We start from the raw sequence: 25030 nt of genomic DNA on the forward strand, positions 1-25030 counted from the left end.
AATGGGTAGTAAGCCTCTGCAAACTGACCCTGTACAGGTAGATTCATATGTCTGGGTGCCTGGGAAATGGACATATCTGACTACTCTTCTAGTTTACTCAGGCACCCTAAAAATGTCTGACATACAACAGCAATAGGTGCTTCATTTCCAACCTGCAAAAAATTCTCATCATTTAACAAAAAACCTTGGAGACCATTAAATAAAAAACTATTGAAATATAACATTTTTCTTTTTAAAACAATTATTGAAAATTTCTTTGGTTAATTATTGCCAACCCATTTCCTTCCTTTTCTTCCTTACTAATCAAAGCATAAGAAAGCCACACTAATGCAAGGCCACTCTGCTCTTATAGCCTCTACAGCATACTCATCCTGCACTGCTGTTGCTGTAGTTCTCCAGGGATGTGTATTATCTTCCCTAGTAGATGGTGAGCATCATCCCCATATATTTGCATATACTGCCTTGCACCTTACATAGTAGCTTCCCACTGGCAAATGCTTGCTGAGTTCATTTATTCCCTGTCCTATAGGCCATGTGTGATCTGGCCCCACCAAACTCTGCAGTCTCATCTCCTACTCTTGACCACAGCCACACTGTTCTTGCTCACCTTCCAACAGGCTAGGCTCCTCCACTCCTCTGTATGCTCTGGAACTCTCAGTTTTCTCTGCAAGACTTCCTTTCTCAAATCTCTGCTTAAGTGCCACCTCCTCAGAGAGGCCTTCCCTGACCACCCGACCTTCAATGGCCACTCTAACCCCAGATGGTACCTCAGCCATATCAGGGAGACGGAGATAAAACTGTTGAGATAACATGTCACTTTATGACGATCTAACCTAATAAACAGGGATAATTTTAAGTCTCTGGAACAGGGGTCAGAAAAGTATGTCCCACAAATCAAATCCAGGCCACGACCTATTTTTATGAGTAAAGTTGTATTAAATCCAGCCATGCCCATTCACTGACATATTGACCATGGTAGAGGGGAGGGCAGCTTCACACTGCCACAGCAGGGCTCAGGGTTGGGAAGCTGTGATAGAATATAAGGTCTGCACATCCTGATAAACTTACTGTTTGCCCTTTACAGAAAGAGTGTGATGAGACCTGCCTTAGCAGAATGGACAGTTACATAGCCAGAGGTTCTTCTGTGTGTCCTTTCAAGTGAGACTGTGGCAAAACACTAAACTTCAGATGATTCATGGCTGGATTCTTGGGTGAGCACTTGACAGACCAAGATTCTGGGTATAATCCAACACTAAAAGGACACATGCCATTTCTATAAAGGAAACTGACATGACACTTAAAATGTATTAACATGGTATGACAAACCTAACAAGAAAGAATACATTCAGATCAGCATGGCAGCATTTCTGTGAGGCCGAAACAAATAGGATATAAAAGTTGTTGCCTAAGGGCTTAATGTAGATCATGAGTGAACCAAATTCCAACTAGGTTACATTGTCTAATTATATTCTCTAATAATATATCAAAGACTCTAAACACACACCTTGATTTTGAAGGCCCTTTTGAATCCACTGGCAAAGAAGCCTCCGAATGGGCCAATTAAAGATGCAAAGGTTGACAGAGCAATGCTGTGCAACTGGAAAGGGTACAAGCTCACTCTTTCCTAAAGAGGGAAAAGAAGGGGACAAGAGGGGCCAATTTCATAGAAATTGTATTTGAGCATGCACCTGATCCAAGAACCACGATATAAATAGTAAGTCAAAGAACACACCACATTAATTTTCCAAACTTTAAGGATCATGGAAGAAAAGCCTATTGTAAACCTTCTGTATCATCCTCTACTTAGCCAACACTTTCCTTCTCTCTGTAAGCATAATGACAGGTAACTGAAATCTTGCACCTTGGTAGACTACCTTCCAGGTTGTCTAGGAACCTGACTTCTTACTAAGAAGCAGCTGAGTTATTTTCCGAATTTGTTTTTTTTATTAACTAGCAATACTTTGTTTTTGTAATTATATAATTTAATATTGTATTTTATTTCACTTTAAGTTTGTATGATGAAATAAGGGAAAAGTTGGACTTTTCTCTAAAACTAAGATGAATGCTGTGGAAAAACACAAAAAAAGTTGCTTAAAGAAAATGATCAAAATGAGCATCAGTGAGACAATAACTAAAGATTTGGGGAGACAATCATAAAAACTGAGAAGAATTCTGTAGTCAAAGTCTTTTGCAAATTTGTAGTTCTTGCTCCCTTTTAAATAATCTAAAACTGCAACTTATAGACAGTGTAAAATGGGTGTGGTTGAAGAAAGACCAATTATTTCTTTCTATTTTTTTGAGATGGATTTTCACTCTTGTTGCTCAGGCTGGAGTGCAATGGCACAATCTCAGCTCACTGCAACCTCCGGCTCCCAGGTTCAAGTGATTCTCCTGCCTCAGCCTCTCAAGTTGCTGAGATTGCAGGTATATGCCACCAGGCCCAGATAACTTTTTGTGTTTAGTAGACACAGGGTTTCACCTTTTGGTCAGGCTGGTCTGGAACTCCTGACCTCAGATGATCCACCTGCCTCAACCTCCCAAAGTGCTGGGATTATAGGCATGGGCCTCTGTGCCCAGCCAAGACACCAATTTTCTGACCAGTACTCAAAGCAATAGCTTTGCTCCTAATCAAAGACTGGCAGTATACAAAGTTTTATAGCAGGTAACAGATGTCTTGGACATTGAAAAAGTTCTTGAAAACCAGGTGCTAAGCACTCAAAGAGAAACAGTTAATCTGCTTCTCAAAAATTAAGAATTTTACTTAAAAATAAAATGTTTCAGATACAAATATGTGTGTGCATACAAAGGCACAGACACCACACTCACTTTAACCAGCCACTCACCAGACCTGATGACACAGATCAGGAGGGCTCTACTGGAGAGCATGTCAACATCCTCCAGTTTAAGGCCTCCAATATACCTTTAAATGAAGGCACTGTGCATTTGGAAGGAAAACTGATTTTTAAAAGCAGCAACTTTCTGTACTAATAAATGTCCTCTAAAAATCAAGGACTCGGTAAACTGATGAATTCTTAAGTTTTAAATTGAGTCAATTGATGTTATAATATGAGAAACCCATTCTAAACCATTTGATTCATTTGATTTGTAACCTGTTCTCATCCATTTGATTTAAGCTAACACTAAAACCACTGCTATATCAAAGAGTTAAAAATTCTACAGAAATCAGTTTCTTGTACAAATGTGAATCCCACTTTTAAAGAAAGCTTAATCTTTAGGCCAGGCACAATAGCTCATGCCTGTAATCCCAGCACTTTGGAAGGCTGAGGCAGACCGATCACTGCATACAGACTGGCCAACACGGCGACACCGGTCTCTGCTAAAAATACAAAACTTAGCCAGATGTGGCGGCATGTGCCTCTAATCTCAGCTCCTCGGGAGACTGAAGCATAAGAATTGCATGAGCCTGGTAGGCAAAAGTTGCAGTAAGCTGAGATCATGACACTGCATTCCAGCCTGGGCAACAGAGGGAAACTCTGTCTCAGTAATTAAGCAAGTAAATAAATAAAAAATAAAGGAAGCTTAATCTTCAGAGTGGAAGAACTCTAACCATGTTTACCTTGAACTTTTACCCTACCTGTCTCAACACTGCCTTTAGAAAGGGTGGAAGTGAATAATTCTGAAGCTGGAAAAGTTCTGAGGGCTCACATTCCGTCACAAAGGAGTTTACATCACTTCGGTATTCCACTGGGCAGACAAAGTACTGGTATTTGGATAACACATAGGCAGCCTGGTGTCAAAAAAAAAAAAAAAAATTAAACAAAGCAAAAGTTCATGGCACATTGACTAAATATAAAAGTTATACATCAGAAAGGCCAGAGATAGAATGCCAGAATTTCCTTAATATTCTGTTAACTTTGAAAATGCTGCATATTTTCAAAGTCAGATGGTCATAATTATTGTAGTAAAAGACTTAAAAGACCTTTAGAAAAGGAAAGTTTTTTGAATCACTGAGATTGTAATCTCTACATGATCACAATTATAATGGTACAGGAGAACAAAGAACTGAAGTATACCACACATAAGCTTTTATTAATTTCATTAGTCAATAATTTACCAGTAATTCAAAATTATAATGAAAATAGTACAAAATATTAAGGTGAAAAACACCATTTTTTTTTTTGTAAATTGTACTTTAGGTTCTGGGGTACATGTGCAGATCATGCAGGATTGTTGCATAGGTACATACATGGCAATGTGGTTTGCTGCCTCCATCCCCCTTTCACCTATATCTGGCATTTCTCCCCATGTTATCCCTCCCCAACCTCCCCACTCCCTGCTGTCTTTCCCCTAGCCCCTGCCAACAGACCCCAGTGTGTGATGCTCCCCTCCCTGTGTCCATGTGTTCTCTTTGTTCAACACCTGTCTATGAGTGAGAACATGCGGGAAAAAATACCATTGTTCTTAACCAACCCAGAAAACTTTGATTAAATTATTCTTTCCCTGGCCATATCACTGCAATTTTTAAAACTAGCTGTCCTCAGCCTTGGAAGTAAGGTACATAAAATATGCTGTTATAAATGTAAATTGCTAGACAACAATTTATTCTCTTTTTCTTGTAGCCATTCACCCTATTATTCTGCTCAAGAATTATTAATAGAAATTCAAGACACTAGGAATGAATACAAACTGATTTTGTTTCCAACCAGTTTATTTTATATATGTAATTTCATATAGATGTGAAATTTCCTTCCTCATTATTTTGTCATGCATTACATACTTATGGGGTAGCTTCTAATTTTCTTCCAATGATATGGCTATTCCTGTGATATTTTCAAGTCAGTCTTTAATAACAAATTCTTATAATATTTAACTTCATAATGTTTAATGGTTCTCACTTTGTAATGTAAAAACATTGGATGAGATTGGATTCTTTTGCATTCTTTTGTCAATTATTATCCCATCAATATTCTAGGACAAAAATGTTAGAATAATTTTATCACATTTTATTAAAATTTTAATTGCAAATGAACTATATTTATAAGTTAAATGGAGGAATTCTGGTGGTTTTCCCATCCAGGGTCATAGCATATTTCCATTTATTTGTATATTCACTCTCTCAAAATTTCATGTTGTTACTAGGTACTCTAGATTTGGATACGAAATATAACTACAACTGTCAGAAACTAGGAAATATTAAGCTTCCTGACAGTACATTTTTTGTATATTTATCTTATATCCAGCAATGGTACTATACTCTCATTTTCCCTAGATACCTTTTAATAAAAACTAAATCGTATAACTGTAAACTAACTTGTAAAACGTGAACAATAGCTATTTAACATGCTAAAAGCAAACACTAATAATTTACAGTTAACAGACTGTTTCTGCAAGTTGGGCCCACAACAGTAACCACCCACTGAACCAAGTGGCCACCATGTGTTTAAGAAGGCAGAGTTTTTCAGTAGTATTTGCCTCCTCTGCTATTACTCAAAGCCACCACCTGTCCTAGTACTTGTGTCCCACCTAAGGCAGAATAGCTGTTAGTATTTAACTAACAGGTTAAATGCCCCACCTAAGGCAGAACAGCTGTTAGAAACTACCAAACACAACAGCAAAATGGCAAATCAGCAAGACAGCTTGATGTCCATTAGAATTACCTGGGGGAGTTACTTGGCCTGGAATAAGACTGAGACACAGATTTTGTTTAAGCTTCTCAGGGGATTCTATTGGCAGCCAGGATGAGGGCTACTGCTTCTTTTTAGTAGATTTTGATAAATACATTATTAGCATTTTGTGGTTTAATTTTTCTAGGTTTAAAATAGACTAACAAGCTTGGTTTCTTGACAAATTTGATAACAATTATGCCACAGGGAAGGAACAGACACACTTTCTCCTAGGGTAATTCAAATCATTTTTTTAAATGTATATAAAATAAAAGTCTTATTAATACTCACAATGAATCCAAATACAACTGTGGAAAAGAAACCACCAATGAATCCTTCCCAAGTCTTTTTAGGAGATAACTTAAAAAAGGCAAATAAAATTAAAAAGCATTACTGCACTCAATAAAACTCACAATATATATACAAACTCTATTCCATGAGGTTCCTCAATACCTTGTACATCTCTCCTTACTTCTTCTCTTATTGGAATAGTTTTCCTTTGTTTTCTGATTTTGATTTACTAGTGAAAATCTCTCTAATAATATTTAAACACACAGTAGACCCTCAAATACTTGATATGCCGTGAATACGTGTTTGTTCATGTTAAATGGCCTAAATTTATTTGCTTTGTCTCTCAAAAGACTATAAACTCTTTAATAAAGTAACTGTCCCATGACTTTCATGCCAGTATAAACCCTGATAACAGTTGGTATAAATTCTTGGAATAAGAATGAGATACATTAATTCCAACTACACACAGGTCTATCGGCCAAAAATAGAATGAGTACAACAAAACATGGACATTTTAGCACATATAATTTTCATATATTCCTAATATGCTATATACACAAAGATTTCCTTCTGATATGGCAAAATACTCCAGAGCCCCAGATACTGTAGTTGCTCAGGTATTCACATATCCTCCTTTTTTCACAATCCATGACCATATCAAAGAAGAAAGAAACATGTTGCGCTTCTAAGAAGAGATATTGCTTGTGGTGGATTCAGGCTATTTCTGCCCAGTCAATGGGACAACCATAGAGAGAAATCTGGAAAAAATCTAGATGTTAGTGGTGTCGGGGCAGGAGGAAAGATTTAGAAGTAGAAGGTGCAAGTTGTTGCCGGAGGAGGTAATGACTGTGATGTGTGAGGATTTGGTCATCTAGTCATTAATGAGGGACAGAAACCAAATAGCAGAATGAAGTCTCTGAAAATTAAAATGGGTTATGGGCTAACCTATAAGAGCTCTTCATAGACCTCTTGTCCTGATATTCATAACCAAAACATATGGCAGAGGTGGTTTCCTGACAAATCTGATAATAATTATGCCATAGAGAAGAGATAGACACACCTTCTCCTAGGGTAATTCAGTATCAATGCCATAAAGTAGGAGCAGACTCAAAATCAAAAAATTGATTATTTTAAAGATAGCTTACCAAATTAAATTGATGCATATCATATCAATTTAGGGGTTAATTGTTCAATTATTTAAGTATATTATATAACTAATCCAGCCTGATAAATTCACTAGAAGGCTGTGTTCAAAATCAGTCTCTAAGATTCTTCCACAGCTCTAACAGCTTTTTTGAAGGCTTCTAATATGGTTTGGATCTGTCTCCACCCAAATGTCATGTCAACTTGTAATCCTCAGTGTTGGAGGTGGGGGCCTGGTGGGAGGTGACTGCGTCATGGAGGCAGTTTCTAATGGTTAAGTACCATACCCTCTACTGCTGTCCCATGAGTTCTCATGGTATCTGGTTGTTTAAAACTGTGTGGCACCTCCCCACTCTCCCTCTTCCTTCGGCTCTGACCATATAAGATGTGCCTTCTTCCCCTTTCGTCAAGATTGTAAGTTTCCTGAGGCCTCCCCAGCTATGCTTGCAGAACCACGAGCCAATTAAAACTCAGGCATTTCTTTATGGCAATGTGAGAATGAACTAACACAGCTTCCCAAGCAGAAAACTTTTCAGTCATGGTAGAACTCTTGAATATATAAATCATGTGCTCTGGAGCAGCTTTAGAAATATTTAAAAAATATATAGCCTGCTTGCCAGTATCCTTATCCAGCTCAGCCCAATGCTCTTTGAGTGCTGATACTCTCCACAGATGCTCTCTGTGAGCTCCTTCCCAAGAGGATAAGAATTTATAAAGGTTTCTGGAAGAACAGGCAGTCCACAAATTCCTCTAGTAATGTGAAACTACCCTCATACCACTCTGAACAAACAGAAGGCTTTATATCTGAACAATTGTCTCAGTCCCTCCAAACTGCCTTCATATAACAACATCAAAACAGCCAAGTAATAATACGTCTGTGAGAATATTAAAAACTTTGCCCAATAATGTGAAATGTGTGAATCTTATCTGAAACTCCAACATGAAAAGCTCTTTTGGGCCAGGTGCAGTGGCTCATGTCTGTAATCCCAGCATTTCGGGAGGACGAGGCGAGCAGATTACTTGAGGTCAGGAGGTCTAGACCATCATGGCCAACATGGTGAAATCCTGTCTCTACTAAATAAAAAATAAGCCAGGCATGGTGGCAGATGCCTGTACTCCCCTGTACTCCCAGCTACTCAGGAGGCTGAGGCAAGAGAATCACTTGAACCCAGGAAGTGGAGGTTACAGTGAATCAGATTGCTCCACTGCACTCCAACCTGGGTGACAGGGCAAGACTCTGTCTCCAAAAAACAAAAACAAACATAAAATAAAAATAAAAATAAAAAGCTCTTTTAGAAGAAAGTAATTCTAGAAAATGATTTGCTTTCCATGAAAAATTGGTTTACTTCTTGTCCCAAATGAGAACTATATAATTTTTAGTTCATGTCCTTCTTTACCTCTATTGTCCATAAATAGAACCAATTCTATGGCCAAAAAAACATGGTACACTCATCTGTATTTTCATTTCCCTTTCACTATTACTTGTATTTTATTAGCATTTTATTGTAGGACCCCAAAATCTTTTCTTGATCTGAGTTTGGATGTAAAAGTCACACAAATGGATATGAAGATGTGAAGGTGATATTATATAATCGGCTCTTTTAGAAAGTTTGGTAAAGAAGAGGACAGGTGAGGTGACAGATTGAAGGGAGAGGAGAATCGAATAAAAGGCTTGTGTATAGGCTTGCTGGGAAGAAGGATAAAGAAAATCTGTACCAATGGCTGAGAAAAAGAAACCATAGAGCCCAGGGGCAGTGGTTCACACCTTTAATCCCAGTACTTTGGAAGGCTGAAACAGGAAGACTGCTTGAGCCCAGGAATTTAAGACAAGCCTAAACAAAATGCAAGACTCCATCTCTACAAAAAATACAAAAATTAGCCAGGTGTGCGGCATGCATCTGAAGTCCCAGCTACTTGGGCGGCTGAGGTGGGAGGATTGATTGAGCCTGGGAGGTAGAAGCTGCAGTGAGCCACTGCACTCCAGCCAGGTGACAGAGTGAGACCCAAGAAAAAGAAAAGAAAGGAAAGGAAAAAAGAAAAAAGAGAAAGAAAGATAAAATGATGATGAAATGAGCCTTCACCAAAGAAAGGACAACTGATAAAGTCACACCCTTACTGAGCAGCCAACAGAAGAGCTGATGAAGAACCCATATGGATGTACTAGGAAATAATGGCTTGCTGCTCATGCACTGTGCAACTAAGGAAAATCAAAGCATCTCCGAAATTAAAAAATGCACAACAGCACAGGTTGTTGGAAATGTTCTCTAGTGTCTAATCTTTAAGGTTATATAGTGGCTTGCTTATAATATTTTTTCCATTACCTTAATTAATGGAGTTCTCCCAAAAAAAAATCCGAAAAGGTAAGCAGTTATGTCATTGCAGATAACACTTGATATTGGAAGAAGGAACCTGTTAAACAAACAAAAAGTCAGCAGAAAAAGTTCACGTAAGTGGCAAATATTCACACAGGTTATGATTCATAAACCAACAGAATAACCCTTTGGATTGCACTGCAGCCTAGCCCAGAGCATAACACTTGCCAAAACAGTAGAAATTATAAATATCAACAAAATTTGCCCACTCGCAATTTAAACAGAGCAAAATCTAAAAACAAACTGGGAAGGAAATAAACACACTAGGAAAATACTGCTAAGGAAAATATTAACTTACTGATTTCTACAGTTATGGATGTTTACATTTTAGTTTTATGAGGAACACATTATAATAAAAAAGAAAAGAAAGGCAGATTGAAAGCTGATCTTAAGAAAACCAGCCTTTTACTATGAAAATGAGTCATTTCTTTAGACACAGCAAAATCTGATAAATTTATATCGAGCTCTTATTACATATTCTCAATTATTAATTTTAATTCTATTTTAGCTTGTGATTTCAGTAAACTCTACTAATGTACAGAACCTACTTACTTCAGTAACTGCCCCATCAAATGAAAAGTCTGTACAATACATGAAAGACAATCTTAAAATGATTCCAGTTACATACACATACACATACACAGATGCACACACACACAGACACACGCCCACACTCTTGGTAAAAAGACATGAAGCTGTCAAGGGAATACGATGTATCTTGATAAAACCCACCAACTGTTAAAAATTTTAATTAATGAGTTTAAAATGAACGTGGGGAAAATATGGTTAGTTTTTTTAATCTTAAGCTTTTTCTCCATTCCAGCTAATTTTTAAGTTATAATTTTTACCTAACAAAAATGCTTTCTGAATATGCGAGCCACTGCCATAGAGTGATTTCTACAATCTGGAAACCCATGCCTACATAAGAGCAAAGTAGAAAACCGACCCAACTTTCACCTGAAAAAACATACATTTCCTCATAAAAGTTACTAACAAGCAAAGTTTTCTGTTTTGTAGGTTTTTTTTTTTTTGCATTCTATGTAAATAATATCTTAGTAAACATTATCTTTAAAGTCTATTTTTGTGAAAAGTCACATTAGGATTTATTAACACCTGAAAATGTAATTCATTGTTTGGGGCTTTTGTAGGAACTTCCTATATTTTATTTGGAACCTGAATAAGAATGGTATCCAGTTGTTAATGAAGCATGTTGTCTTTAGTTGTCAAATAGTAAGCAAAACTCAGTAAGATAGTTTAATAGAATACAGGAACAACAAACAGTCCATTTTAGTAGAAACCTATAAGATGCTGTCCAATGTTAAAGAGCTATAAAGGTGCTATGACATAACTATAAAGAAGCATACTGTTGCCTTACCATATCATTCCTTCAAACAGACTTTGGATGACAAGGTGTGACTGAGTAACAATTATCAGTAAAGTGACATGAGTCCATGCGAACTGTTAATAGCCCAACAATACAAAAATTAGTGAACACAACTGATCAGTGCAGCTGAAGAAGCAACAGCAATACTGAAACACAAATTTCTACCATGACTTTGGTCAAAATGTGTAAGTTAAGAGTCATATAAAATAAACACTGTTAGTAAATTATGTTTCTTTTGTTGCTTACTAGAACCCTCAAATATTGAAAACATTTATTTAACAAAGTAACCTTAATTTATATACAAATAGAATGCCCATAATAGATGTAGTACTAAATTTTAAAACATATGAAAAATAAACCATTATCTTGAATCATTAGATTTGTGAATGAGAAAGTGATAATGAGAAATCTCTGTTGATGTTTTAGCATTTAAAGAGGAATATTTTACTCTGGCTGCATTCTGCAGTTATCAAAAAATGCTAAAAGTTACTTTTCTTTCAGAGTTTATTATGGTAACTTTTTCCCATAAAGAGTTATTTCTAACTTCAAATGATTCAAACTAGCAGGGTTCAATTGCTCTTAAACGCTGTATTTCATACTTGAAAGATGATTGTGAACGGTCTGTTCGATGACAGTATTCAATTTCAAATTTTTAAAGACCTTTGTGTTTCACCAATTCTATCTAGCCTTAGAGATGGCCACTTTTAACATAAGTAATATGGGTAGAACGTAAACAAAAAGAAGCTAAGGTTTCCATGTACTAGTCTTATAATTTTGATTGAAATTCATAAAATTACTTTTAAAAATTCCTAAGATTTTGATTTATTCTCCCTGGACCCCCACTCTTGAGATAGTGTCTCACTCTGTCACCCAGGCTAGAGTGCAGTGGTGTGATCACAGCTCACTGCAGCTTTGACCTCCCAGGCTCAAGTGATCTTCCTGTCTCAGCCTCCCCAGTTGCTGTAACTGCAGGTGCACACCACCATGCCCAGCTAATTTTTGTATTTTTTGTAGAAATAGGGTTTTGCCATATTGCCCAGACTGGTCTCAAACATCTGGGCTCAAGGTATCTGCCTGCCTTCACCTCCTGAAATGTTGGGATTATGGGCATGAGCCATCGACACCTGGCCTTTTGATTTATTCTTAATAAATCTGTTTCTGGTTAAGCAACCATATTATATTGGTTGCCTTATTTTTTTTTATTCTATTTTTATCTCCTTAGAGGATACAATTCTCTTTTACCCTGATTGCTTAAAAATGCACAATTAAATTTTTTCCATAGATATCATTTATATTTTCATTGGATATTCTACTATTTTTAATTGTCTTGATTACTTGTACATGAAACTCACTAAGAATTTTGCTCTTCATGCTCAGATCCCATGAAATTAGAAATATAAGAAACACAACAATATCCCAGAAATTATGTTCTGCAGAATGTCTTAATGGAGAAAAGCTAAGCATAAAGAATAGAAAATATATTTCAAGTCCAAAATAAGCTTATTACTTAAATTTACAGGTTTGAATACTATTTTGCATTGCACAGCATTACTAGCTACAGTTTAATAAGATAAGAAAAGTTCCTATGTAAAGTGTTACATTTCTTAAGATAGGCTTTGGTACAATGAGCAAAATACCTTTTGCCAAAAAGAATTACACAATTCTATGACCAACCATAACTGCCAAGACAATACATGTTCTGTTCCTTTATGCTCCTGCCAAGTGCAAGTAAACAGTTACCTTCACAGAACAATATGGTAGATGTTTCCCAGACTTAGTAACTGTTCAGGAGACTAAGAAAATTCTTCAAATTTCTACAAATTTAAGGAACCCAAATATTTTTAATTTACAGCCTTTGAAAATATTCAAAGAAAATGTTTTTAGTAAACTTTGAAAACAGTTTAAATTTTAAAATTCTCACAAACTTCTCCACTAGTTTATATTTAATAGTTATCTGAAATCCAAATATCCCTCACATTCACACAAAACAACAGCTAGCAGATTCGATTGTATCTTCTCAATACAAAAAAAAAAAAAAAAAAAAAGAAAAAAGTTAAGGGTTTTTATCACAGATAATGACTAAGAAATAATGGTTAATACACACCATATAAAACTGCAGACGACAATGTTTCTTCACCAAACTCAGTACAAACATGCAGAAACCTGTTCAACAACAAAAAACATGTGCTCATTGTACAATTTGGTACAGAGTTAAGATTCCCTGAGCCCAAATAAACCAATTTCCTAGATCACAGCTAGGCATATCTTAGCCATTTACTTAAATGCTATCTCTCCTACTATTTTATATTAAGGATATTAAGTAAGTTTCTTGAGGGAAACAATCTTGTACTCACCAAAGTGCCTAATATATTCCATGGCACAAATTCAATAAACAGCCTCTGCATTAATTCAATTAATTAGTCCCTTGCTAATATGTGAGCATGGAAAATAGATCTTAAATTGACACAATTTATTTGCTATAATAATACATGAAAAAGTATGTACAGAATACTTCCAATCTCTACATAATAGAAAAATTAATAATAACTATTATAACAGCTAAAGTCTATTGAGTGATTACTATTTCTAGGCTCTTATCTAAGCATTTTATCATTAATGATAATAAGCCTTTATTATCAACTCATTTATCTTTTCAAAATCCCCATAATATAGATACTCATTATTAGCTCCATTTTACAGATGAGGAAAAACGTACAAAGGGCTTTATTAATTTACTGTGGATAACGAGCTACAAAGGAAACATATGAATCCTATTGACCCTTAAGAATCATGTGGTTCCATAAACTGAGATCAGCAAAATTCAGGTTAAGAGCAATTTGCAATTTCTCAAAACCACACAATAATTATAGTAAAATGTAATACTCTTAATAATGTAAACACTTACAACAGTATTTGTGTCCAAGTATACATTTTACAAATTACCATAAGTTATCAAATTCTAACCAATTAAGTGAAATCCAATAATCATATACTAAAATAATGGGAGGCAATATGAAGCACTTCTTGCCCAAAATACCAATACACTTCTAAAGATAGGTTTACTTTACAGAGGTGGATACTGAAAAGACATAAACCAAGTTTAATTTCAGATAAACGGCTATGTATGCACTCTATTCTGCAACATCTTTTTTTCTCTCTCTCTGTTTCTCACTCTGTGGCCCAGCCTGGAGTGCAGTGACAGAATCACAGCTCACTGCAGCCTTGAACTCCTGGCCTCAAGTAATCTTCCAACCTTGGCCTTCCAAAGTACTGAGATTACAGGTATGAGTCACTGTACCCAGACTCTGCAGTATCTTTAAAGAGTGAGTCCACCAAGATAGAAATTGAATTTTCAGTTGATGGATTCTATATAAAATAAATACTAGACTTTGTATATCCAAGTTATACTTACCAAAGCAATTCTACCAGTAAACAAAGAAACAAACTAACAAACACTAAACAAAGCAACAAACTAAACAAAGAAACAAACAGCAGCTACCTTTTGCTACTTTTGATGATCAATTTGAAATGTCCAAGCATAAAGGACTATGACAAAATGAAAAGAATGTATACTGACCCCAATCCTATCTCACCCCTATTTGTCATCTATGAGGTAATCCAACTAACTGGCCTGCACAAGCAATTTGGACACATTTTCTGAGTGGAGGCACAACTGAAAGCCATTATGTCGCTTTATTGAGAGAAAGACAGAAAAAGAGAAAGAATGAGAGAGAGATACTAAAAAATGAAATTAACAGCATTAAAATGGCCAGTTGTATAAAAGATTCCTTTTAAAAGTCCTGCTTTTGAGTTTTTCTTCTATAGCAGATAGACTTATCTTGAAGCTCAAGTAATAATGTAATTTCTCTGCTGTTTAGTGCCACTGATCCATGATTAAGGATGAATGCAGACTGGACTCGGTTCAAAGGCCAACGGGTAAGGGCAAAGCAGAGACACAAGACAGAAACCATGTTTTCTGTCCAAGCAGACCGCTTGACTCTCCCAGCACAGCCTTGGGAACTTCTCAATGTCATTAACTATGAATTACCTAGTCACAAGTACTACTACAAAATATATGGTTTTCTTTTTTATGAAATTATAGCACCATTCACCCTCACATTTCTTCAAACAAAATTACCAGTAGAATCACTTAACATTTTCCTAATGAACATTTTGTCCAGGACAGCCTTGGCAACTCACATTTACCTGATCCAATTTCACCTATGGGATAATAATTGTCTTGACTCCTAGACACATTAATAATCTCTGACTCCCTCCAAGTCAGAGAATGTATCTAGGAGTTAGATAATTAACTGTCTAACTTATAAATATATTTATATTATGTTTTAATAAATCTATGGAAAAGGTAACTTTTTGTACACCTGGATCCACAGTTTTTATTTTTTCCTGATTAACAAAGCATGGCTGTATAACTATTTCTATATTAAAATCACAGAATATATTGTAGAACTATAAATAAAAGCACTGAAACAGCATCCTAATATATAGCTCTTTATATTAAAGTTATACTTATCATCATTTATCTGTATAATATTGTGTCTGGTCTTCTCAATACAAAGATACATATATTGTGTTGCCCAGCATCAGAGTTCTCTGGTGATTTAACCAATAAACTAAAGAGAGATATATTCAAAAAGAACAAGAGAATGCAAGTGCAGTGTCCTATGCCTGTAATCCCAACACCTTGGGTGGCCAAGGCAGGACAGCTCAGGAGGCCATGAATTCAAGACCAGCCTGAGCAACACAGCAGGATCCTTTCTCTAAGAAATAAAAGTAAAAATTAGCAGGACAGGGTGGCACACATCTGCAGTCCCCGCTACTTGGGAGGCTGAGGCTGAAGGATCATTTGAGCCCAGGAGTTTGAGGCTGCTGTGAGCTATGATCAAGCTATTATACTGCAGCCTGGGCCACAGAGCAAGTCACCAACTCTCTTTATTTAAAAAAAAAAAAAAAGAAGAAGAAGAGAATGAAGATTTTTAAGGGGGTCAGGAAAAGTAAAGGAAAAAACACAAGATACTGAAAAGCCCAATAGATGAGAGAGAGGGAATTTCAGAAAAATAGATAAAAAATATTTTTCAAGCACCTATGATATGCCAGAAACAAGAAGCAAAAATGAATTAAGATAGGCACTGTCATTCAGGAGCTCATACTCTTGTTGAAGAAACCAAAAACAAAGAAAAAAGTAAAGTTTTTTAAATTTACCATCGATGATCATCAAAATTTAGTAAACACATGTACTCCTTAATTCAAAAAACAAACAGTAGGATGGGCCCAACATTAGCTTCTGACTCATCTCTCATTCTTTTACTTGGTTATATTCTTCATTACACTTGCCAAAACCATCAAAACTTTCTAGCATCAAATTAAATAAATTCAAAAGCACACTGCATTGCGTGCCTTTATTCAGACACCAGACTACAACTGAGTTGTTCTGAAAAAGTTTTAAATGAATATGCACTCTAGAGATTGTCATGTTAGTTAAGATTTTTTAAAGTTTTCTATTAATCTGAATGGTTAGTCTAAGGTATAGAACAAATACTAACATGCACATAGAGTTTAGTAGTCTTTTTTGTTTCTTTTTATTGCATTTTAGGTTTGGGGGTACACGTGAAGAACATGCAAGATAGTTGTATAGGTACACACGTGGCAGTGTGATTTGCTGCCTTCCTCCCCTTCACCTATATCTGGCATTTCTCCCCATGCTATCTCTCCCCAACTCCTCAGACCCAACTGTCCCTCCCCTATTCCCCCCAACAGACTCCAGTGTGTAGTGCTCCCCTCCCTGTGTCCATGTGTTCTCATTGTTCAACACCCGCCTATGAGTGAGAATATGTGGTGTTTCATTTTCTGTTCTTGTGTCAGTTTGCTGAGAATGATGGTCTCCAGGTTCATCCATGTCCCTACAAAGGACACGAACTCATTGGTTTTGATGGCTGCATAATATTCATGGTGTATGTGTGTCACATTTTCCCTGTCCAGTCTATCAATGGGCATTTGGGTTGGTTCCAGGTCTTTGCTATTGTAAACAGTGCTCCAATGAACATTCATGTGCATATATCCTTATAGTAGAATGACTTATAATCCTCTGGATATATACCCAGTAATGGGATTATTGGGTCAAATGGAATTTCTATTTCTAGGTCTTTGAGAAATCACCACACTTTCTTCCACAATGGTTGAACTAATTTACACTCCCACCAGCAGTATTAAAGTGTTCCTATTTCTCCACATCCTCTCCAGTATCTGTTGTCTCCAGATTTTTTAATGATTGCCATTCTAACTGGCGTGAGATGGTATCTCAATGTGGTTTTGATTTGCATTTCCCTAATGACCAGTACGATGAGCATTTTTTCATGTTTGTTGGCCTCATGTATGTCTTCTTTTGTAAAGTGTCTGTTCATATCCTCTGCCCACTTTTAAATGGGCTTGTTTTGTTCTTGTAAATCTGTTTAGTTCTTTGTAAATTCTGGATATCAGCCCTTTGTCAGATGGGTAAACTGCAAAAATTTTTTCCCATTCTGTTGGTTGCCGATTCACTCTAATGACTGTTAATGTTGCCATGCAGACACTGTGGAGTTTGATTAGGTCCCATTTGCCTATTTTGGCTTTTGTTACCAAAGCTTTTGGTGTTTTGGTCATGAAGTGTCCTTGCCTACTCCTATGTCCTGAATGGTTTTGCCTAGATTATCTTCTAGGGTTTTTATGGTGTTAGGTCTTATGCTTAAGTCCTTAATCAATCTGGAGTTAATTTTAGTGTAAGGTGTCAGAAAGGGTCCAGTTTCTGCTTTCTGCACGTAGCTAGCCAGTTTTCCCAACACCATTTATTAAACAGGGAATCCTTTCCCCATTGCTTGTTTTTGTCAGGTTTGTCAAAGATCAGATGGTTGCAGATATATTGTGTTGCCTCCAAGGCCTCTGTTCTGTTCCACTGGTCTGTATCTCTGTTTTGGAACCAGTACCATGCTGTTTTGATTACTGTAGCCTTGTAGTATAATTTGAAGTCTGGTAGTGTGATGCCTCCTGCTGTGTTCTTTTTGCTTAAAATTGACTTGGCTATGTGAGCTCTCTTTTGGTTCCATATGAAGTTCATGGTGGTTTTTTCCAGTTCTGTGAAGAAAGTCATTGGTAGCTTGATGGGGATAGCATTGGTTCTGTAAATTACTTTGGGCAGTATAGCCATTTTCATGATATTGATTCTTCCTAACCATGAACATGGAATGTTTCTTCATCTGTTTGTGTCCTCTCTTATTTCGTTGAGCAGTGGTTTGTAGTTCTCCTTGAAAAGGTCCTTTACATTCCTTGTTAGTTGTATTCCTAGGTATTTTATTCTCTTTGTAGCAATTGTGAATGGCAGTTCATTCTTGATTTGGCTCTCTTTAAGTCTGTTATTGGTATATAGGAATGCTTGTGATTTTTGCACATTGATTTTGTATCCTGAGACTTTGCAGAAGTTGACTATCAGTTTCAGGAGATTTTGGGCTGAGACGATGGGGTCTTCTAGATACACAATCATGTTGGCTGCAAATAGAGACAATTTGGCTTCCTCCTTTCCTATTTGAATACCCTTTATTTCTTTTTCTTGCCTGATTGTTCTGGCTAGAACTTCCAGTACTATACTGAATAGGAGTGGTGAGAGAGGGCATCCTTGCCTTGGGCCAGATTTCAAAGGGAATGCTTCCAGTTTTTCCCCATTCAGTATGATATTGGCTGTTGGTTTGTCATAAACAGCTTTTATTATTTTGAGATACGTTCCATCGATACCTAGTTTATTGAGGGTTTTTAGCTTAAAGGGCTGTTGAATTTTGTCAAAGGCCTTCTCTGCATCAATTGAGATAATCATGTGGTTTTTGTCTTTGGTTCTGTTTATGTGGTGAATTACGTTTATAGACTTGCATATGTTGAACCAGCCTTGCAACCTTGGGATGAATCCTACTTGATCATGGTGGATAAGCTTTTTGATGTGCTATTGCAATAGGCTTGCCAGTATTTTATTGAAGATTTTTACATCTATGTTTATCATGGATATTGGCCTGAGGTTTTCTTTTCTTGTTGAGTCTCTGCTGGGTTTTGGTATCAGAATGATGTTGGTCTCATAAAATGATTTGGGAAGGATTCCCTCTTTTTGGATTATTTGGAATAGTTTCAGAAGGAATGGTACCAGCTCCTCTTTGTGTGTCTGGTAGAATTCGGCTGTAAACCCATCTGGACCTGGGCTTTTTTTGTGTGTGGTAGGCTCTTAATTGCTGCCTCAACTTCAGATCTTATTACTGGTCTGTTCAGGGTTTTGGCTTCTTCCTGGTTTAGGCTTGGGAGGAGGCAAGTGTCCAGGAATTTATCCATTTCTTCCAGGTTTACTAGTTTATGTGCATAGAGTTGTTTGTAATAATCTCTGATGATGGTTTGAATTTCTGTGGAATGAGTGGTGATTTTCCATTTACCATTTTTTATTGCATTTACTTGATTATTCCCTCTTTTCTTTTTTATTAATCTGGCTAGTGATCTGTCTATTGATCTTTTTGAAAAACCAGCTCCTGGATTTATTGATTTTTTTGAAGGGTTTTTTGTGTCTCTATCTTCTTCAGTTCTGCTCTGATCTTAGTTATTTCTTGTCTTCTGCTAGGTTTTGAGTTTTTTTGATCTTGCTCCTCTAGCTCTTTCAATTTTGACAGGGTGTCAATTTTCGATCTCTCCTTGTCTCTCAGGTGGGCACTTATTGCTACATATTTTCCTCTAGAGACTGCTTTAAATGTGTCCCAGAGATTCTGGTACGTTGTGTCTTCGTTCTCGTTGGTTTCGAAGAAACTCTTTATTTCTGCCTTCATTTCATTGTTTATCCAGTCAACATTCAAGAGCCAGTTGTTCAGTTTCCATGAAGCTGTGTGGTTCTGAGTTTGGTTCCGAATTCTGAGTTCTAACTTGATTGCACTATGGTCTGAGAGACTGTTTGTTATGATTTCCATTCTTTTGCATTTGCTGAGGAGTGATTTACTTCCAATTATGTGGTCAATTTTAGAGTAGGTGTGATGTGGTGCTGAGAAGAATGTATATTCTGTGGATCTGGGATGGAGAGTTCTGTAAATGTCTATTAGGTTTGCTTGTTCCAGGTTTGAGTTCAAGTCCTGGATATCCTTGTTAATTTTCTGTCTGGTCGATCTGTCTAAAATTGACAGTGGGGTGTTAAAGTCTCCCACTATTATTGTGTGAGAGTCTAAGTCTCTTTGTAAGTCATTAAGAGCTTGCCTTATGTATCTGGCTGCTCCTGTATTGGGTGCATATATATTTAAGATCATTAGCTCTTCTTGTTGCATCGATCCTTTTACCATTATGTAATGTCCTTCTTTGTCTCTTTTGATCTTTGTTGCTTTAAAGTCTATTTTATCAGAGATGAGAATTGCAACTCCTGCTTTTTTTTTTTTTTTTTGCTCTCCATTTGCTTGGTAAATCTTCCTCCATCCCTTTATTTTGAGCCTTTGTGTATCCTTGTGTGAGATAGGTTTCCTGGATACAGCACACTGATGGGTTTTGGCCTTTTATCCAGTTTGCCAGTCTGTGTCTTTTGATTGGGGCATTTAGCCCATTTACATTTAGGATTAATATTGTTATGTGTGAATTTGATCCTGCCATTTTGATTCTAGCTGGCTGTTTTGCCTGTTAGTTGTTGCAGATTCTTCATTTTGTTGATGATCTTTACCATTTGGTAAGTTTTTGGAGTGGCTAGTATTGGTTGTTCCTTTCTATGTGTAGTGCCTCTTTCAGGAGCTCTTATAAAGCAGGCCTGGTGGTGACAAAATCTCTGAGTACTTGCTTGTTCGCAAAGGATTTTATTTTTCCTTCACTTATGAAGCTTAGTTTGGCTGGATATGAAATTCTGGGTTGAATGTTCTTTTCTTTAAGGATGTTGAATATTGGCCCCCACTCTTTTGGCTTGTAGGGTTTCTGCCAAGAGATCTGCTGTGAGTCTGATGGGCTTCCCTTTGTGGGTAATCCGACCTTTCTCTCTGGCTGCCCTTAGCATTTTCTCCTTCATTTCAACCCTGGTGAATCTGACAATTATGTGCCTTGGGGTTGCTCTTCTTGAGGAATATTTTTGTGGTGTTCTCTGTATTTCCTGGACTTGATTATTGGCCTGCCTTGCTAGGTTGGGGAAGTTTTCTTGGATAATATCCTGAAGAGTATTTTCCAGCTTGGATTCATTCTTTTCGTCACATTCAGGTACATCTATCAAACGTAGATTAGGTCTCTTTGCATAGTCCCATATTTCTTGGAGACTTTGTTCATTCCTTTTTACGCTTTTTTCTCTAATCTAGCCTTCTCGTTTTATTTCATTGAGTTGATCCTTAACCTCTGATATTCTTTCTTCTGCTTGGTCAATTCAGCTGTTGAAACTTGTGCATGCTTCGCAAAGTTCTCGTGTTGTGGTTTTCAGCTCCACCAACTCACTCATATTCCTCTCTAAGTTGTCCATTCTCGTTAGCATTTCGTCAAGTCTTTTTTCAAGGTTCTTAATTTCTTTGCATTGGGTTAGAACATGTTCTTTTAACTCATAGAAGTTTCTCATTAACCACCTTCTGAAGTCTGATTCTGTCATTTCATCACATTCATTCTCCATCCAGCTTTGTTCCCTTGCTGGTGAAGAGGTGTGATCCCTTGTAGGAGGAGAGGTGTTCTGGTTTCAGGTGTTTTCCTCCTTTTTGCACTGGTTTCTTCCCATCTTTGTGGATTTATCCACCTGTCATCTTTGTAGTTGTTGATTTTCAGATTGGGTCTCTGAGTGGATGTCCAGTTGATGATGAAGTTATTTCTGTGTCTTATTTTTCCTTCTAACAGTCTGGCCCCTCTGTTGTAGGACTGCTGAGGTCCACTCCAGGCTCTGCTTGCCTGGGGATCACGTGCAGCAGCTGCAGAACAGTAAGGGTTGCTACCAGTTTCTTCTTCTGCTATCTTTGCCCTAGAATGATGCCCGCCAAATGTCAGTCTGATCAGTCCTTTGTGAGGTGACTCTTTGGATATACAGGGGTCAGGGAGATCCTTAAGGAGATAGTCTGTCCTTTATAGGTACTCAAGTGCTGAGCTGTGAGTTCCGTTGTTCAGAGCTTCTGGGCAGATATGTTTAAGTCTGCTGCAGCAGAACTCATAAATCCCTTTTTATTTTCCCCTGGTGCTCTGTCTTGGGGAGTTAGGGCTTTATGAGTTTCCGTTGTGATGCTGCCTTTTTTTTCAGGGCTGCCCTGCCCAGCAAGGAGGCAGCCTAGTCACTGTCTGCCTGCAGAGGCTTTGCTGAGCTGCTGAGCTGCTTTGCTGAGCTGCTGCTGAGGTTTTGCTGCTCCTGCCGGGTGAAGTTCCCTGCAGTCCTGTTTATATGGGTGTGGTTAGAACTGCCTCGGCATTGGTGGCCCACCTCCATTACTACAGAGAGAGTAATGGAGGACTCTCTCTGTAGCAGCAGGTTGCCTCAGCAATGGTGGGCTGCCTCAGCAATGGTGAACTACCTCCGTAGGGGTGGAGTGCCTTGGTAATGGCAGATGTCCCTTCCCCACAGAGCTGCACCGTCCCAGGTGCAGTTTAGAAACCAGAATGCTCTGGTTTCTAAAGCTGTGCTTGCTGTGAAACTCTCAACCCCAAGCATTTCCAATTGCTGTTTTCTTTTTTTTGTGTGTGGGGATGGGACCTGCCGAGCCTGATTGCCTGGCTCCCTGCCTCAGAGCCCTTTTTTTTTTTAAGTTGAACAGTTGACTCTCTCCCAGGTGTTCCAGTCGTCTATTGAAAAGGTGCTGGGATCTGTGTGACTTCCCGTGCTGTGACCCACTGCACTAGCTGAAACAATGGCACTGCCCTGGAATCTCCTGGCCTGGCCCTCTGTTTCTGTCAACTGTTTAATCAGATGAGTTGGTGAGTCTGCCTTCCCAGAGCTCCAATTGCCAGCTTAAAAGGGCAACCAGACCAGTGTATTTAGCCATGCCGGCCAAAATAGCTGCACTGGCGACCCGTGGGGCTCCTCTGCATGGGGATCTCCTGGACTGTGGGCAATAAATATCTATCTGGAAATGTGGCGTCTACTCACCCTCTGCGCTTTCACTGGGAGCTGCAATCCTAGCTGCTCCTAAACTGCCATCTTGGATCCTACCTCCAGTTTAGTAGTCTTTAATTCAGAAACTTTAAGTAGTTTGGAGATACAGTCTTTTGTGAAATTATTTGTGACACTTGATTTCATTAGTATCCTCTGATATAAAAGATAGGATGTTTGGGGAAAACATCTTAATTATGCCTTAATTTTAGCTATAGTTTTATATGTCCATCAATTTTCTTGAACTGAAAGCATAACATTCAAGTCATATTATCTCCAAAAGAACTTTAAAGAAACCAAAATATCAATGCATGCACATATACAAGCACAAATAGTTTATTAAATATAATATGCACATCACTCTAGTTGGATAACGAAATGTAAGGTAATGATATCAAGGGTCAAAGACCTTAAGTTTATTTACCCATCATTGCTAACCATGTAATCACATGACTGCTCTGGTTTCTAAAGAGCCCCAATTCCAAATCACCAAGTTGATAAGTTCTTTCTAATATAAATCTAGACTCTAGAGAAAATGTTTGTCTTATTACTTTTAGTCTCCCTGATTTTCTCTGCTATCAGTCACTCATTTTGCAACAGAATTATCTAAATGTCAAGATGACTTCCAGGTCCAAGTCAGTGAGACAAATTAAACAAGTCATTTAATTTCATGGAACTCGATGAGGGTGTCAGAACTGGAGATACCTATATTTTATTTAAATAAAATTCAGTGTCAATGAAGAAGCTTGAACTGTCTCTGCTTTTTAAATCTGGTAAGACATATATTTTCTGAAGTCATTTAACCACCATAATAGAACTAACATTTTGACAGGGCCCTTGGAATATTGTTTAGCTAAAAAGACTTGCAAAGATTTCCACAGCATAATTTGAAAGAAAGGTACAAATATCTCAACGTTAGCACACTTTCTATTTCCATAGTCCTGTTTCAAAGTCTAACTTCATTAACTGGACTAAGCTCACAAATGTTGCTAACCACTTCAAGAGTAGCCACTAAGGCCTCAAGACTCAGCAAACAAAACACTGATGTTAAGGAAGTATCACTAAGAAGCACTGTGTGTGGATGTGCATGTTCTCAGCCTTTTAATCATTTATCTAACAAATACATATTGGGACCCTAAATGCTGGACCTGCACTGTGCTCTGGATATTAAATAAACAAGAGAGGTACACCGTGGGTGCTTTTGGTCTAACCGAGCCATTTTTAGGCCACCCTTAAAATGATAACAGACATAGAATTCTATGCATGTTTTATACTGGAAGTCACATCATTTAACTAAGCAGCTCCTAGCATACTATGAGGTTCCTTTTTTTTTTTTTTTTTTTTTGAGAATGGAGTTTCGCTCTTGTTGTCCAGGCTGGAGTGCAATGGTGCGATCTTGGCTCACCACAACCTCCGCCTCCCAGGTTCAAGGGATTCTCCTGCCTCAGCCTCCTTAATAGCTGGGATTACAGCTGTGCACCACCATGCCCAGCTAATTTTTGTACTTTTAGTAGAGACAGGGTTTCTGCATGTTGCTTAGGAACTCCAAACATCAGGTGATCTGGCGCCTCAGCCTCCCAAAGTGCTGGGATAACAGGGGTGAGCCACTATGCCTGGCCGAGGTCGCATTTTTAAAGTATATCTATATAGTTCCATATATATATATGTATATATATATAATTCCATGAGCTATCTATAGAGTTGGGCATGGTAAGACACACATGTAATCCCACCTACCAAGGAGGCTGTGGTGGAATGGTAACTTGAGTCCAGGAAATCAAGAACAGCCTGGGCAAAATAGTGAGATCCCACCACAAAAATCACAAAAAGTACATTTGTGTGACTGTAATGATGTCAATATCCTGGTGTGATGTACTACAGTTTTGCAAAATACTATTATTGGTGAAAACTGAGCAAAGTGTATTATTTTTTGCAACTGTATTTGAATATGCCATTATCTCAATAAAGAAGTGCATTTTAAACCAGTAATCTGTGATATATAAACAACTTTTCATAGACTGTCATAAAATAGCAGTTGGGTTCTACGATCAGCCTGTGGTATTTTTATTTTATAATTTATTACTCATTTCATATTAACTACAAACGGTAAGAGTTTAGGCCCTCACTACAT

The 25030-nt window shown here is 37.5% G+C and overlaps 1 protein-coding gene across 4 annotated transcripts in view; it reads right to left on the minus strand.

Annotated features, from left to right (window-relative positions):
* Positions 1 to 25030, minus strand: part of CDS1 (CDP-diacylglycerol synthase 1) — a 78565-nt gene that overhangs the window by 6643 nt on the left and 46892 nt on the right. Inside the window, exons 6-11 of one of the 4 annotated variants that reach the window (XM_003732474.5) lie at positions 12919 to 12977; positions 10806 to 10888; positions 9380 to 9467; positions 5916 to 5984; positions 3596 to 3748; positions 1505 to 1624 (exon numbers count right to left, since the gene is read on the minus strand). In XM_003732474.5, the coding sequence (XP_003732522.3) occupies positions 1505 to 1624; positions 3596 to 3748; positions 5916 to 5984; positions 9380 to 9467; positions 10806 to 10888; positions 12919 to 12977 (572 nt within the window). The remainder of the gene's footprint in view (positions 1 to 1504; positions 1625 to 3595; positions 3749 to 5915; positions 5985 to 9379; positions 9468 to 10805; positions 10889 to 12918; positions 12978 to 25030) is intronic. The other 3 variants (XM_054253176.2, XM_054253177.2, XM_078366938.1) reach the window with 3 other exon arrangements.

This window comes from Callithrix jacchus, chromosome 3, assembly GCF_049354715.1.
Source record: "Callithrix jacchus isolate 240 chromosome 3, calJac240_pri, whole genome shotgun sequence".
In the NCBI taxonomy this organism is placed as follows: Eukaryota; Metazoa; Chordata; class Mammalia; order Primates; family Cebidae; genus Callithrix; species Callithrix jacchus.